Raw genomic sequence first — 14,071 nt, forward strand, 5'->3', positions numbered from 1 at the left:
GGATTCAATCATGATCCATTCTGCTGCAGGTTTTACATATTTTAGAGTACATACTGTCTTTTTGGACAATTGTACAAAAATCCAGAGTGTATCACTGGTACAGTAATGTTGCTTTTAAATTACGCAATAGTCAGATAATGTTGTGTTGCAGCTTGGTGCTACAACAATGCTGTAAACTGAATTATCGTTTTTTGCATTTACGACGATTTAAGGCATTTAGTTTTGGAATGTCGACTTTACCAGCTATGAAGCGTGAGAGGAGTGCAAGACTGCTTACTTCTCTTTATTTGCCACAAAAGAATGATTCACAATTCTGGAACATATTTTAGCTGGACCAGGATTGGGGTTGGAATATATGAAAGCTGGGACTGGGGTCATTAGCAGCTTTCAAAAAATTGAGATAAAAAACATTCCAGATTGGAATCTAATGTTGGGAATTAAGGAGTAAAATTAGCTCAGCGAACTGATTTTAAGTCTTGCTGGCAATCTCTCACTAAACTTAATGAGACTTAATATTCTTTGGATGTTTGAAATTCAGAGCATGGTCAAATGTCGACTGAATTTCCACTGAATGATAGATCCGCAAGCTTCACACAAATGCAGTTTCCTTCTCAAAAGAATTCAAATAGGAATTGGTAAATTAACTTGCTGATTCTAAAATCACACTGATTGTAATTTCATAGGTGCTCCTTAGATGATAATTGTTAGTGTTCCCTCAAATATCCTATACAAGACTGATATTCAACTTATTTCAGAACTGGAAAGGAAAATTATTATTCATTTCACTATCAGGTGATAGAAAATAATACAAAAAGCTTGTATTCTACATAGTCGTTTTAACATAATGTAGTCTCAAGGCCCTTCACAAGTACATCTAACAATAAAAAAAACCCACTGGCACAAAGCCACATCAGGAGATATTAGGACAGATGACCAAATGCTTCATCAAAGAGGTAGGTTTCATGGAGCATCTTAAAAAGTGGAAAGAGAGGAAGAAAGGCAAAGTAAATTTGGGAGAGAATTCCAGAACTTAGACCTTCACTTGCTGGAGAGACAGTGTCAATACTACCACATTAAAATTTGGGATGCACTAGAGGACAGAGTTGAAGGAATATAGATATCTGGAAGGGTTGTGGTGCTGGAGAAGATTAAAAAATGTAGGGACGCAGAGGATTTTAAAATCAAAGCAGCCAGCGTCAGTCAAAGAGCACAGGGGGATAGGAAAATGGGTCTAGCTGCAAATTAAGCCATGGTAATTGTTGAGCAAGAACAGTTCTTGTTGATTTCAAATTCATGGAGGGCGAAATTATCGGATGTCAGACAATCAATTTGATCATTTAGAGACAGTGGACAAGGCAAGAGAGGTAATGATGAGGAGGAGCTCAGTGTTATCAGCATATGTGGAAGCTGGATGAAGTCACTTCAAGTACAGATCTCAGGCTTAAGTAACCCCAGTAGTAATAGCGTTCAGGGAGAAAAAAAGCTGTAGGTATTTCTCAAGCTTATGAATATATAGGTAAGAATGGAACCAGGTTGATGCAGTGCTAGCAAGCTGGATGACTATACAGGAATGGTGTGTTTAACTGTGTTAAAGCCTACCGACAGATCAAGGAGGGATAATGCCCACCTTATTCAGGAAAGTATTAATGTAGATAGCGAAACGAAATTACCAGGCTAGCAGGGTGGCTTATTAGAACATTCACAAGAATGGAAGGGCAGGTCACAAACAAACATCTCCCCTCTGTGCAATGCCTCCCATTGGAAAGTTTGTAACTAAATTAAAAGAATGAACAAACCCAAACAATGTTTGTGGGTCATTGGTTATTCTGGAGTTACCATTTGTATGTGTGACAGTTCTATGGAACAAAACTATAAAACACCAGTAAACACAACTGAAGTTTTTTTTTCTATACCTGTCATCTGGGTCTATTGTTTTATCCACAGTGAATTTGTATTGGAATCCTGAGCAGCCTCCTCCTTCGACTTGTACCCTCAGGACCTCACCTTTTTCCAAAATCTGTCGTAGGCGCTGTAACACATTTTTAAAGGGGACTTCAAGTAGTAATAATTTATAAACTTCATAAAGTTACTATAAGATACATTGAAATCATGAAATATCTTGCTAATTGATATGGAATACATCACATTATGTTGTGGGAATTTGCTCGTGCTGTGGTTTAGATCATTACTTGGAACCAAGGCTAAAATCCAGAGCAGACCGGTTGAAATAACATCATGATGCTATGAGTTTGTGCGGGTTGCAAACAAGTTACTAAGTATCAAGCACAGCAGAAAATTGCTCATATATCTGTACTAATTGGCAATGTCACACAGAGATACAACAAACAATATTATGACGATTCAGACTAACAATCCTCTCCTTACCAATCTGGAAGATTGATTTCCCACACAAGTCAAGCATGATAATGATCAAGTTACTGGAATACTCCACATTTCCTTATCTTTCCAAGTCAAATTGTAATCAACACTGGTTACTACTAATGAAACAAAATCAAACAAAGATGTTTTGACCAGAATTAGAACTATCTGATTTTGACCTTGAAATATGAAGACAAAACTTTTTTTTGTCTGAATCAAGTGTCTCAACCAGATCTCACCATTTTACTATCTTTACCTTAACACAGCTATCACTGAGGAACACAGTGTCCTGAGGTGCGGTAGTCTTTGATTCTTGACCAACTGAAAACCACCTTTCAGCTACTCGCAATCCCCGGGGGGATAAGATATGAATTTTGTCAGCCAATAACACAGAACGGCTCTGTAAAGAAACAGCCAAGCATGGCACCCTGTTAAAAATGTAAAAATAAAAGAAAAGATCAGTTGGCAGAAAAGTGTGCAAAATGAAACACCAATTTTTGGACATGGCTCAATAAGAATAAAAAAGGAATGCTATGACTACAACTACACTTCAAAAATATTTAGTTGATTGCAAGATGCCTCAGGATGTCCAGCCAACATGCAAAGAGGCCACTAAGTCAAACTCCATTATATTTCAGGCCAAATTCTTGTCAACACTGACAGTGGCACTCAGGGCAGTGCCAGAGCTACTGCTCTGGATTTGGGACACAATGTAAGGAAGTGAGGCGGGGGAAAAAAACACATTTCTTCATCTAACTGAAACATTACCGGATCTGAGATTCGTCATATCCACTGGACTTTGAAAGTGGTAATATTTCACCTGTGATCATCAACAAGCACTGAAAATCATAATTGAAATTTACACCATTTATACCATGTCATCGATTGTTTAAACACCAAAAACTGACAGCCCTAAGAAATGGCATAATGTTGAATTAACCTGCCAGTAATCACACCAGCAACTTGATAACTTTGCCTATCTGTACCTATTAACTTAGCTCCCTAACCATTAGGCTCAAAGTCACCTCATCAGCATTTCAGTTAAGGAATGGAATTGGGAGCTGCATAAGATCACTGGGTAAGGAGTTTATTCCATCTGAGAGTTAGACCTTGATACCTGTTATCTTATCAAGTCAGTTAGAGGTGAATAAGGAAAGATTTGTATGTAGTGCCTTTGCAAACACTTTGCAGACAGAATAAAAATATTTCCAAAAGTGCAGTCAAAATGTTTTGTAAGTAGCAATCAAGTTATATCCAGGTGCTAAACACAGTTCATCTGATTCGGTGCTGAGGTTTAAGATAAACTTGGCTTGCATAATAAAGAGAATTGCCCCACTCTTTATCAATTAGTGTGACCAAGTACTTTACAACCACATGAAGCAGATAGGAGCTCATCTGAAAGATAAAGTGGCTCTGTCTAATTACAATACTGAATTTCAAATTATGATGAAATGCAAATGTAAAAGACGAATGTAGGCTGGATGAACCAGTAATATGTGTGCAATAAATTTACAATCACTATTAAAAAGTTCCTTCACCATGACTTTTTCAGGATTAATTAATGATGAATTTTATTCCCTTGCAGCTACACTAAACAAAACTTCAAACTGAAACAAATCAACAGGTCCTCGTGCAAACCAATGGGTTCAGAAACAGAAAAGACTGGATGTAACATACTGATACTACACAGCAAGAGGGAGACAGTTTGCCCAGCTGAATCATTAGGATGCAAAAACAAACCTTAAAATTAAAAACTAATGGCTCTGTAGGAACAAAAATTACTTTTGTTCCCCTTTAACACAATGCAACCACTTAGTTGCTTTGGCTTTCACTATCAATACTGTTCAGAACATTCTGTTTTGGGTTTTCTAGTACACAGCAACATTTGAATTCTCAAAAAGTAAAGTGTAACTGTAAGTTGGAGGCATAGAGAATACATGACCTTCCAACCTACATCATTACAACAGATGATCTGTTGGTTATCTCGCTATTATATGTGGGAGCTTGTTGTATGCAAACTGCTTGTTTCATTTCCTATATTACACAACTGAAAAGAATATTCTATCAGTTTTCAAAGGTTTTGGAACATCGTAAGTTGGTGAAAGGCACTACAACAATTTCGTTTTTTTATCTTTTAATTTCTTTTTCCTTTCTACCCATTTCAAGTCTTTGGCCACCAAAAGTGAAAACTACGTAGCACTATAGGTTTGGATTTTGAAAGAAGTGTTTCGATTACACCGAATGTTGCTGCTTTAGTGGTTAATTAGTAGGTGTAAATTGATAACCCTAGACTAAAATTTCCCAAATAGTAATTAATCTGTATGTCATACATCTAAGATGTCTACTTTGAAGCACTCTCTCAACATTCAGAAAGTGCACCCAAGGTGAATCCTACCCACAAAACACAGAACAATGGTTGACTTTTTAAAATCATTTGTGAGATGTGACCTTTGTTGGGCCATTTTTATTGTCCACCCTGACTGCCCTTGGAAAGGTGGTACTGACAAAGTTTCTGGAACCATTGCATATCTATGTGGTATTGTTGTACACCCACAGTGCTGTTAGGATGGTCCATCTAGAAATAGGTATCCGTTTGGGTTTGTGACAAAATACAAATGCAAACACACCAGTTTTCTCTCCACTGTATCTTATTATCTGTGCCCTACAATAAGGCCACAGATATCTTTCTTCATTCAATTGCCATTTAGATAATATCTTTTCACATTTCACAATGCCATCTAACAGCTGCAAACCTATCATCGGTAGCTCTATCCTGATGAATTTCTTCAATTCTTACAAGCCTACTGCAAATGATTCTTTTCAACTCAAACAGAATTCCCACAATCTTGTCTCTACTCCAGTCCCCACGAGGGGCAATTAGTGCTGCTTTGCCAATGCTGGTCACATCCAAAAAGAAACAACTAAACTAGCTTATTTCCTCTTTACTGGTATAAATTTTCCTTTAACAACTTGTAAAGGCCCAAATCTTTCCAAGACTTGAGCACTGGAAATCAATTTTGTTACTCTCACATATTTCTAAAAAACAGTAAGACTTACATTTGTATGATGTCTTTCACAAACCCAGTCATTGAAGTACAATACATTTAAAATCATTTGTAATGAAGCAAACAGAGATAATATACCAGAAAAAGGAAGTCTCCTGATCCCACCACCCATTGACCAGTGCTGGCCAATTTTAAACAAAATATTATACAGTGTTTGAACACTTCTGTGCTTTATTTTTGCTATCTAATTTGAGTCCTGAAATCTAGTCTCTCCTTTGCCAACATTTTTTTAAAAGGTTCTTTTTGGGTGTACACAACATTAGCAAGGCAGCATCCGCAGCACATGCAGGGCTGCTGTGGCATTTAAGGCAGACTGGATACCAACAAGACATTAGCAAATCAAATGCATCCACAATACAAAACTTACTGAATTCAACTTCACAACTTACTGATAAGTTGGAATTTGAAGTCATGATCTTTGTACACAGTATAATTGCTAGACAATTGCAAATGCTGCTTTAAATTTTCCAAGAAATCAAAGCATTGAAACTGTTTATTTTCATGGTCATTTCTCAATATATAAGTGACTTTAAAACTCAAGTTTAGTACCTATTGGTTATCTCTTTTAGTTTACATGCCCTTTCTCCTATTCATTTTATCCTTCGTCATGTTCTATTCTCCAGGCAATTGTCCTTTACCTTGGCTTCTCAGATTTTAAAAATTGCTGACTAGTGAGAGATGGCAGAAATCCTGGAGTATTAAACATTAACCTTTAACTCAATGAACATTCACTCAAGTACAAAGTCGTGGTTAGCAGGTTCACAGTGCAATATCCCACAAATTTTCAAACTCAAAAAATGTTAAGAACACAAGAACTAGGAGCAGGAGTAGGCAATTCAGCCTTATGAGCCTGCTCCACCATTTAATGCGCTCATGGCTGATCTCATGTCAGCCTCAACTCAACTTTCCTGCCTACTCCTTATAATCAATTAACCTGTTAATGAAAAATCTGTCCATCTCCTCTTTAATTTTAGTGTCTCAGCATCCACCTCACTTCAGTGTAGGGAATTATGTAAATTCCCAACCCTTTGAGAGAGATGTAATTCCTTCTCATCTGTTTTAAATGTGCCACCTCTCAGCCTAAAACTCGATCCCTCATTCTGGATTGTTCCACAAGGGGAAATATCCACTCTATGTCTACTTTGTCAAGCTCCTTTAGCAATTTACGTACCTTGATTAGATCTGTTCTCATCATTCTAAACTCTAGTAAGTATATTGCTAAACTGCTCAACTTCGCCTAAGACAAGTCTTTCATGTCTGCAATTAATCCAGTAAATCATCCCTGAATTTTCTCCAATGCAATTACATCCTTTCTCTAGTATGGGAACCAAAACTGTACACTACTCCAGATGTGGTCTCACCAGTGCCTTGTACAACTGCAACAGCATTCCTCTACTTTAACACTCCATCCCTTTAGCAATAAATGCCAAAATTCCATTTGCCCTTCTTATTCCTGCTGTACCTGTATAGTAGCTTTCTGTTACTCATGTACAAAGACATCAAGATCCCTCTGTTCTGAAAGACTCTGAAGTTTCTCTCTATTTAAGTAACAAGTTGCCTTTTTGTTCTTCTGACCAAAGTGGAAAACCTCACACGTATATAAATTAAAATTCTTCTGCCAAGTATTGGCCTAGTCACTAACCTATCCATATCCATTCGTAAATTTTTTAGTTTTTCATTGCAATTTACTTTTCCACTATTTTAGTATCATTTATAAGGGGAGGCGATGGCCTAGTGGTATCACTGGACTGTTAATCCAGAGACCCAGATAATGTTCTGAGGACCCAGGTTCGAATCCCACCAGGACAGCTGGTGGAATTTGAATTCAATAAATATCTGGAATTAAGAATTTAATGATGACCGTGAATCCATTGTCGATTGTCAGAAAAACCTATCTGGTTCACTAATGTCCTTTAGGGAAGGAAACTGGCATCCTCACCTGGTCTGGCCTAAATGTGATTCCAGGCCTACAGCACTATGGCTGACTCTTAACTGCCCTCTGGGCAATTAGGGATGGGCAATAAATGCTGCCTGACCAGTGACACCCTCATCCTGTGAATGAGTAAAGAAAAATAAAATTTGCAAATTTGGCTACAGTACATTCTATCCCTGCATCCAAGTCACTATTCTCCATTGTAAGTAGTTGAACCGCGAGGACTCAACTATAGCACCCACTAGTTACTGCATGCAATCAGAAAAAGACCCATTTATTCTGACTCTCTCTTTTCTGTTGAATAGCCAATCCTCCATCCAAGCTAATAAATTCTTGTGGCACACTGGTAGTGTCTCTACTTTTTTACCAGGACACCTGAGTTCAAGTCACACCTGCTCCAGGAGGTGTGTCAGAACATCTCTAAGCAGGATGTTGTGAAAGTAAATAAATTACCCCTAATCCACATGTGATTTTACCTTATGTATTAAGCTTTCGTGTGGCACCTTATCAAATGCCTTCTGGAAGTCCAGATATAGTATATCTCCAGGACTCCCATTATCTACTTTGCTTGTTACATCTTCAAAGAACTCTAGAAAATTAGTCAAACATGATTTACCCTTCATAAAACCATACTAAGTCTGATGGATTGTGTTATCCTGTTAATACTTCCTGGAAAATTGATTCCAATAGTTTAACATCTGTCGTTGGGAAATTAACTGGTCTATAGTTTCCTACTTTGTGCCTCCCTCCCTTTCTGAATAAGGGCATTACATTGGTATTTTTCCAATCCATTGAAACTTTTCTAGAATCCAGAGAATTTTGGAATGTTATAACTAATGCATTCACTACCTCTGCTGCCACTTCTTTAAGACCTATAAATTCATATATTTCTGCACTTTAAGCAGCATAATCAGATAAAAACCAAATTAAGTGAAATGCAATAATAAGAATTTAATTCTACACACTCCCAACCTCACACAGAGAAACAAATGTACAGAAACTGCAATACCGCTTCATTTTCTTCTTTACAACAATATTAAACCTAAGGGCAGTGGTACAGTTTGGGTTGTGACACTGCATGGGAGCATAACCAGATTGATATCAAATCCAGGAGCAAATTACTGCAAATGCTGGAATCTGTACTGGAAACAAAAAAATTGCTGGAGATCTAGACTCAAAACATTAGCTTGCTTTCTTTCCATGGATGCTGCCTGACCCGCTGTGATCTCCAATACTTTTTGTTTTCAGTGATATCAAATTTGCTTCAAACAATGTACAAGCAATCCTTTCGCTGTCCTGAGAGGTGGAACTGATTTAGATGCAAATATTAACTATGTGCAAGGATGAATGTAAATAAGCATTCAAGTAGAAAGACTACTCCTGGTCAGAACTCTGGTTAAAATCTTGCAGCTTGGTCGGAGCCTTAACAGTGCACATTTTTAATACATTTGAAGTGAGTTCTTGCAGATTTTAAAATATCTCATCCCTTTCGACTGCATTATGCTGAAAGCAGTTCTTTTAAAACTCAATTTTTTTTTTCAGCAAGTGCAATATTGAGCAACAGCAGTAAACGTTCAAGTTTGCATTCTGGCATTTGTAGCGTTGAAGGTCGAGTGAGAAAACGATGTTGAATGTTAACCAAGGTCAATTTCGTGACTGATTGCCAAGGAGGCCATTTCAGTGGCTCCAATCCAGAATAAAGTTTCTAATATGTATCATTTTATTAATGCCAATAAACATTGTGACTTCCTATATTTAAGTGAATAACTTGTAATGCTAAATCATTTTCTAAAAAATTAAAACACTTAAATTTAGTACAGGTTGGTTTAAAATGGTGCTTTTCAACTCAATTGTAAAAATGATTACACGATATGTACAAAAGAAACCACACATCATATACATGCATCATTGCTAACACTTGCCATGATGGCTTTACTTTAACAAAAGCATACCAACTATTGTTAAAGCTCCATCAAACAGGCACATTCAATAGTGACAGAAGTGGCCAGACAGATGACTAGTCAATCACACCGTCAGTTTAATTAAAGTTGCATGGTACTGGCAATACTACTATGATGGCTTCAACCAGATAATGTAGAAACAAAAACACAAGTTCCTGAAGTGTTTGAAGGATTTGGATCCACATAGAGATTTGAAATTCTGATTTGATTCTCTTTTACCAATGATAGCCCATTAAAAATGTTAACACCTAATAGTTCCATGGGACAAAAGAGGAAAGAACAGGTGTGGAGGACTTTCGCTTAAAGGCAGAGATCGAAAACATTAGACAGAATCTTGTTGGGGGTAGTGAGGTTCTCTCCAGTCAGCTAGAGAGCTGATGAAAGCCTTGTGTTGACTCTTTCAGGAAGCCCTTCTGAACCATATGATCAGGCAGTGGTGAGGCCACCAGTAGATGTCACCTAGAAACAAGACCTTTGAGATCAGAAATTCCACCCAGTGGGACCTATTCACTAAATATCAGCAACTCTTGACCTCAGCAGTTTCATGGAAGAGGCTGCAGGTGCTGGCGGAAGACCAACCTCCTCCTAGTGTGTCAGGGCTATGTAGTACCCAGGCCACAGCAAATGTGGGAATAAGGTTTTCAGTTGGAAGTCATGGGAAAAGAGGGGAAGTGAAGTCAAATCAAAAGCAAGGTTGGAGAGGATTGGCTCCTAGCAACTCACAGACAGAATGCAACAGCGAGGTTCTGGTGGATTTAGTGGGAGAAAGGGCCAGAGTCAGAGTCAACAACCGCATTGAACGATTCATCCAAGCACTGTTAACAGTTCTCTTTTGCCTTTATTTTTACTCACTCTTGGGATTTGGGCATTGTTGGCCAGCCAGCATTTATTGCCCATCCCTACTTGCCCATGGGAAGGTGGTGGTGAGCTGCCTTTTTGAACCACTGCAGCCCATGTGCTGCATGCTGGCCCACAATGCCCTTAGGGAGGAAACTACTGGATTTTGATGCAACGACAGTGAAGGAATGGCGATATATTTCCACGTCATGATAGTGAGTGGCTTGGTGAGGAACTTGCACGTGGTGGTGTTCCCTAGTATTTGCTGCCCTTTCTTTCTTGTTGGAAATCGTCGTAGGTTTAAGGCACAGTCTAAAAACCTTTGTTTAATGTCTCCCTACATTCCTTTGTTAATGGCATTGTTGATCCTTCTGTTTATTTTGACACTGTGCTCTGTCCTCAGGTCACTCTGTGAGGATTTTCATCAAATCATTCAGAAGTTGAGTTTGACAGCATGAAAACAGGCCCTTCAGCTTATCTGTCCAGACCGCTCATCAAACACCTATCCACTCTAGTCCCATTTTCTAGCACTTTTTCTTTAAATTCATTCACAGGCTAGGGCAACATTTAGTGTCCATTCCAGAAGACAGTTAAGGGTTGACCAGGCAGGTGCGTGTCTGAAATCACATGTAGACCAGGTAAAGATGGCAGCTGCCAGAACTGCCGGACTTTTCCAGCAACTTTGTTTTTGTTCCTCATTTACAGCATCTGCAGTTCTTTCGGTTTTTATTAAAGATGGCAGTTTCCTTAAAGGAACTGAACCAGGTGGGTTTTTTTTCCAACAATCGACAATGGATTCATGGTCATCATTAGACTCTTAACGTCAGACTTTTTTTATTGAATTCAAATTCCACTACTTGCCATGGTGGGATTCAAACGTGGATCTCCAGAACATTGCCTGGGTCTCTGGATTGATTGTCCAGTGATAATACAATTAAGCCTTGCCTACCCTGTACTTGGCCCATAGCCTTGCACGTAAAACACTTTAAGCTATCATCTAAATACTTCTGTAATGTTGTGATAGTTCCCACCTCTATTACCCTTTTAGACAATGAGTTCCAGATTCCCACCAACCTTTGGATGAAAAAAGATCTTCCCCAAATCCACTCTAAACTTTTTGCCCTTTATCTTAAATCTATGCCCACTTGTTATTGATCCTTTGACAAAGGGGAAATGTTTCTTCCTACCTATGCCACTCAATTTTGTATACCTTAATCACATCTTCCTGTCAGTCTTCTCTACTTTGAGGAAAGCAACCCCAACCTATTTAGACGTTCTTCATAGCTTCAACCAAGGTAACATCCTGGTGAATCCCCTCAACTTTCTCTGTAGTGCAATTACAGACTTCCTATAGTATGGTGACCAGTATTTCACACATTCCTCCATCTGTGCCTCGACTAACATCTTATACAACTCCATCATAAGCTCTCTGCTCTTGTATTCAATGCCTTGGCTAACAGCAAGTATCCCATATGCCCTCTTAACCTCCTAATCTACCAATATTGCTGCCCTCAAGGATCTACAGGTGCACACCAAGGTACCTTTGGATCCTCCGTACTTCATTGGATCCTACAATCCCTTGATTTATTAGACCACACAAAAATGCATCACTTCACGCTTTTTATAGTCAAATGCTATTTGTAATTATTCCGCCATTCTGAGCAGACCATCCAAATCATCCTGTAGTCTCTTTCCTCCTTGCTAGTTACCACACTACCAATTTTCATGTCATCTGCAAACATACTGATCAAATCTCTCAGATTCATATCTAGATCATTAATCTATACTATAAACAGAAAGGTATGCTACTTGTCACAGGCTTCCAGTCACAAAAAGGAACCTTTGACCATCGTCCCCGCCTCCAGGTCAATTTTGGATCTAGGCTGTCCTGAATTTATGGGCTTTTCTTGACTAGTCTTCCATGTGAGACCTCATCAAAAACCGTACTGAAGTTCATGTGGAATGCACTACCTTCGTCCACACATCTAGTCATGTCCTTGGAAAACTCTTACCAGACTATTTTTGTCAAAACTTGAATGGTTAGAAATGTTCCAGCACGATTTCCTCTTCTGGTCATTGATTCTTGAGCTGCATTAAGTTGGTGAATAGTTTTTCAACATGGCATTCAAACAATTACAGCACGTCAGCCTTATCCACTTCAACACGGCCAGCCTGCCTTGCCGATGATTTCATGGAGAACTTTCTGAACAACGTCATGAGATTCTTCTTGGCCAATGACACACTCAGGCCACAATCTCCACCAATCATCTTTCCTACAAGTCAACATGACTCCACATCACAAAGTCAGTGATACTGATGATGTCCTAATGAATGATGTTACAATACCAACATTCCTTGACTGATGGCACATTCTTGCCAACCTTTGTACTGATGAGTTGGGGAAAATATGAAGAAGGCAACTGGCCATGAATTTTGACACGGACACAGCTGATTGGTTCAGTGAGCAGTGAAGTCAACAGGAAAAGCAACTTCTCATTTTCAGAGACTTTAACATGGCTGATGACATGATCTAGGCAGTTAGTTTACAGGAGCAATACTTTTAAGGTAATATATTAAGGTAATATATCCCTCCAGGAGGGATGGCATACAAAGAACTGCTCCTGAAAGAATCCCCCATCATCCATGCTTTCTCATTTGATTGCCAAGTGACATGCACTCTCTCCTTGGAGTTGCCTCTCAATGCCCGTGATGTCCTGGATTGGTACAGCACTAATGGTTGACATTTAACATCACCTGCAGCAAACCCACCAAGCAAAATAGTCAAATAACAGTTGGCAGCTTTGAATCCTGACACTTTTATCTCCTTTTGCCATATATACATTCATTGCAGCACACATTTCCAAAAGATCTCTATTTAATTAATGTTGAAAATTTGTTTTGCTGACTACCCATTTTCTTCGATGATTCAAATGGGAAAGACATACATAAACTGCTCCTGTATCAGCACTAGCTGCCTCACCAGGCATGTTAATATTTGCAGTCTTCCTGAAACCGCTGAACCATTCAAGATTAGCACTGAAACTCTCTGACTGAACTCGTACACTGCTCATTCTGTAAGGTCTTGTACAGGTGCTGTTTCTTTTCCTTTGACTACCATAGAGTCATAGTGATGTACAGCGTATAAACAGATCCTTCAGTCCAACTCGTCCATGTCAACCAGATACCCTAAATAAAACCAGCCCCATTTGCCAACATTTGGCCCGTATCCCTCTAAACCCTTCCTATCCAGATGCCTTTTAAATGTTGTAACTGTACCAGCCTCCACCACTTCCTCTGGCAGCTCATTTCATACATAAACCGCGCTGTGTGAAAATATTGCCCCTTCGGTGCCTTTTAAGTATTTCCCTTCTCATCTTAAACCTACGCCCTCTAGCTTTGGACTCCCCACCCTGGGAAAAAGACCTTGTCTATTCACCCTATCTATGCCCCTCATGATTTTATAAACTCTATGAGGCCACCTTTCAACCGCCAGCGCTCCAGGAAAAATAGCCCCAGCCCATTTCCGCCTCTACCTATAGCGCAAACCCTCCAGACCTGTTAGCATCCTTGTTCATCTTTTCTGAACTCTTTCAAATTTCACAACATTCCTCCACAGCAGGGAGACCAAAATTACACGCAGTATTCCAGCAGTAGCCCAAACAATGTCCTGTACAGCTGCAACATGACCTCCCAACTCCGATGCACCAAATTAAGAGACATCTTGAGGTTGGTTGGCTCACCGAGCTGGTTTGTTGTTCTGCAGACGTTTCGTTACCGTGCTTGGTAACATCCTCAGTGTAGCCTCTGATGAAGCGTCGGTGTGTTTTCCCACCTGGTTTTTAAACTCTGGGGTCCGTTGCAATGGATTGCCTCACTTCCGGGTTTCCTCCGTAGTG

At 39.1% G+C, this 14,071-nt stretch overlaps 1 protein-coding gene across 2 annotated transcripts in view; it reads right to left on the minus strand.

Annotated features, from left to right (window-relative positions):
- Positions 1 to 14,071, minus strand: part of isca2 (iron-sulfur cluster assembly 2) — a 37,728-nt gene that overhangs the window by 19,736 nt on the left and 3,921 nt on the right. For both annotated transcript variants that reach the window (XM_048599624.1, XM_048599623.1), the window contains exons 2-3: positions 2,636 to 2,807; positions 1,914 to 2,029 (exon numbers count right to left, since the gene is read on the minus strand). In XM_048599624.1, coding sequence (XP_048455581.1) covers positions 1,914 to 2,029; positions 2,636 to 2,807 — 288 coding nt within the window. The remainder of the gene's footprint in view (positions 1 to 1,913; positions 2,030 to 2,635; positions 2,808 to 14,071) is intronic.

Source organism: Rhincodon typus, chromosome 8, assembly GCF_021869965.1.
Source record: "Rhincodon typus isolate 14 chromosome 8, sRhiTyp1.1, whole genome shotgun sequence".
Lineage (NCBI taxonomy): Eukaryota > Metazoa > Chordata > Chondrichthyes > Orectolobiformes > Rhincodontidae > Rhincodon > Rhincodon typus.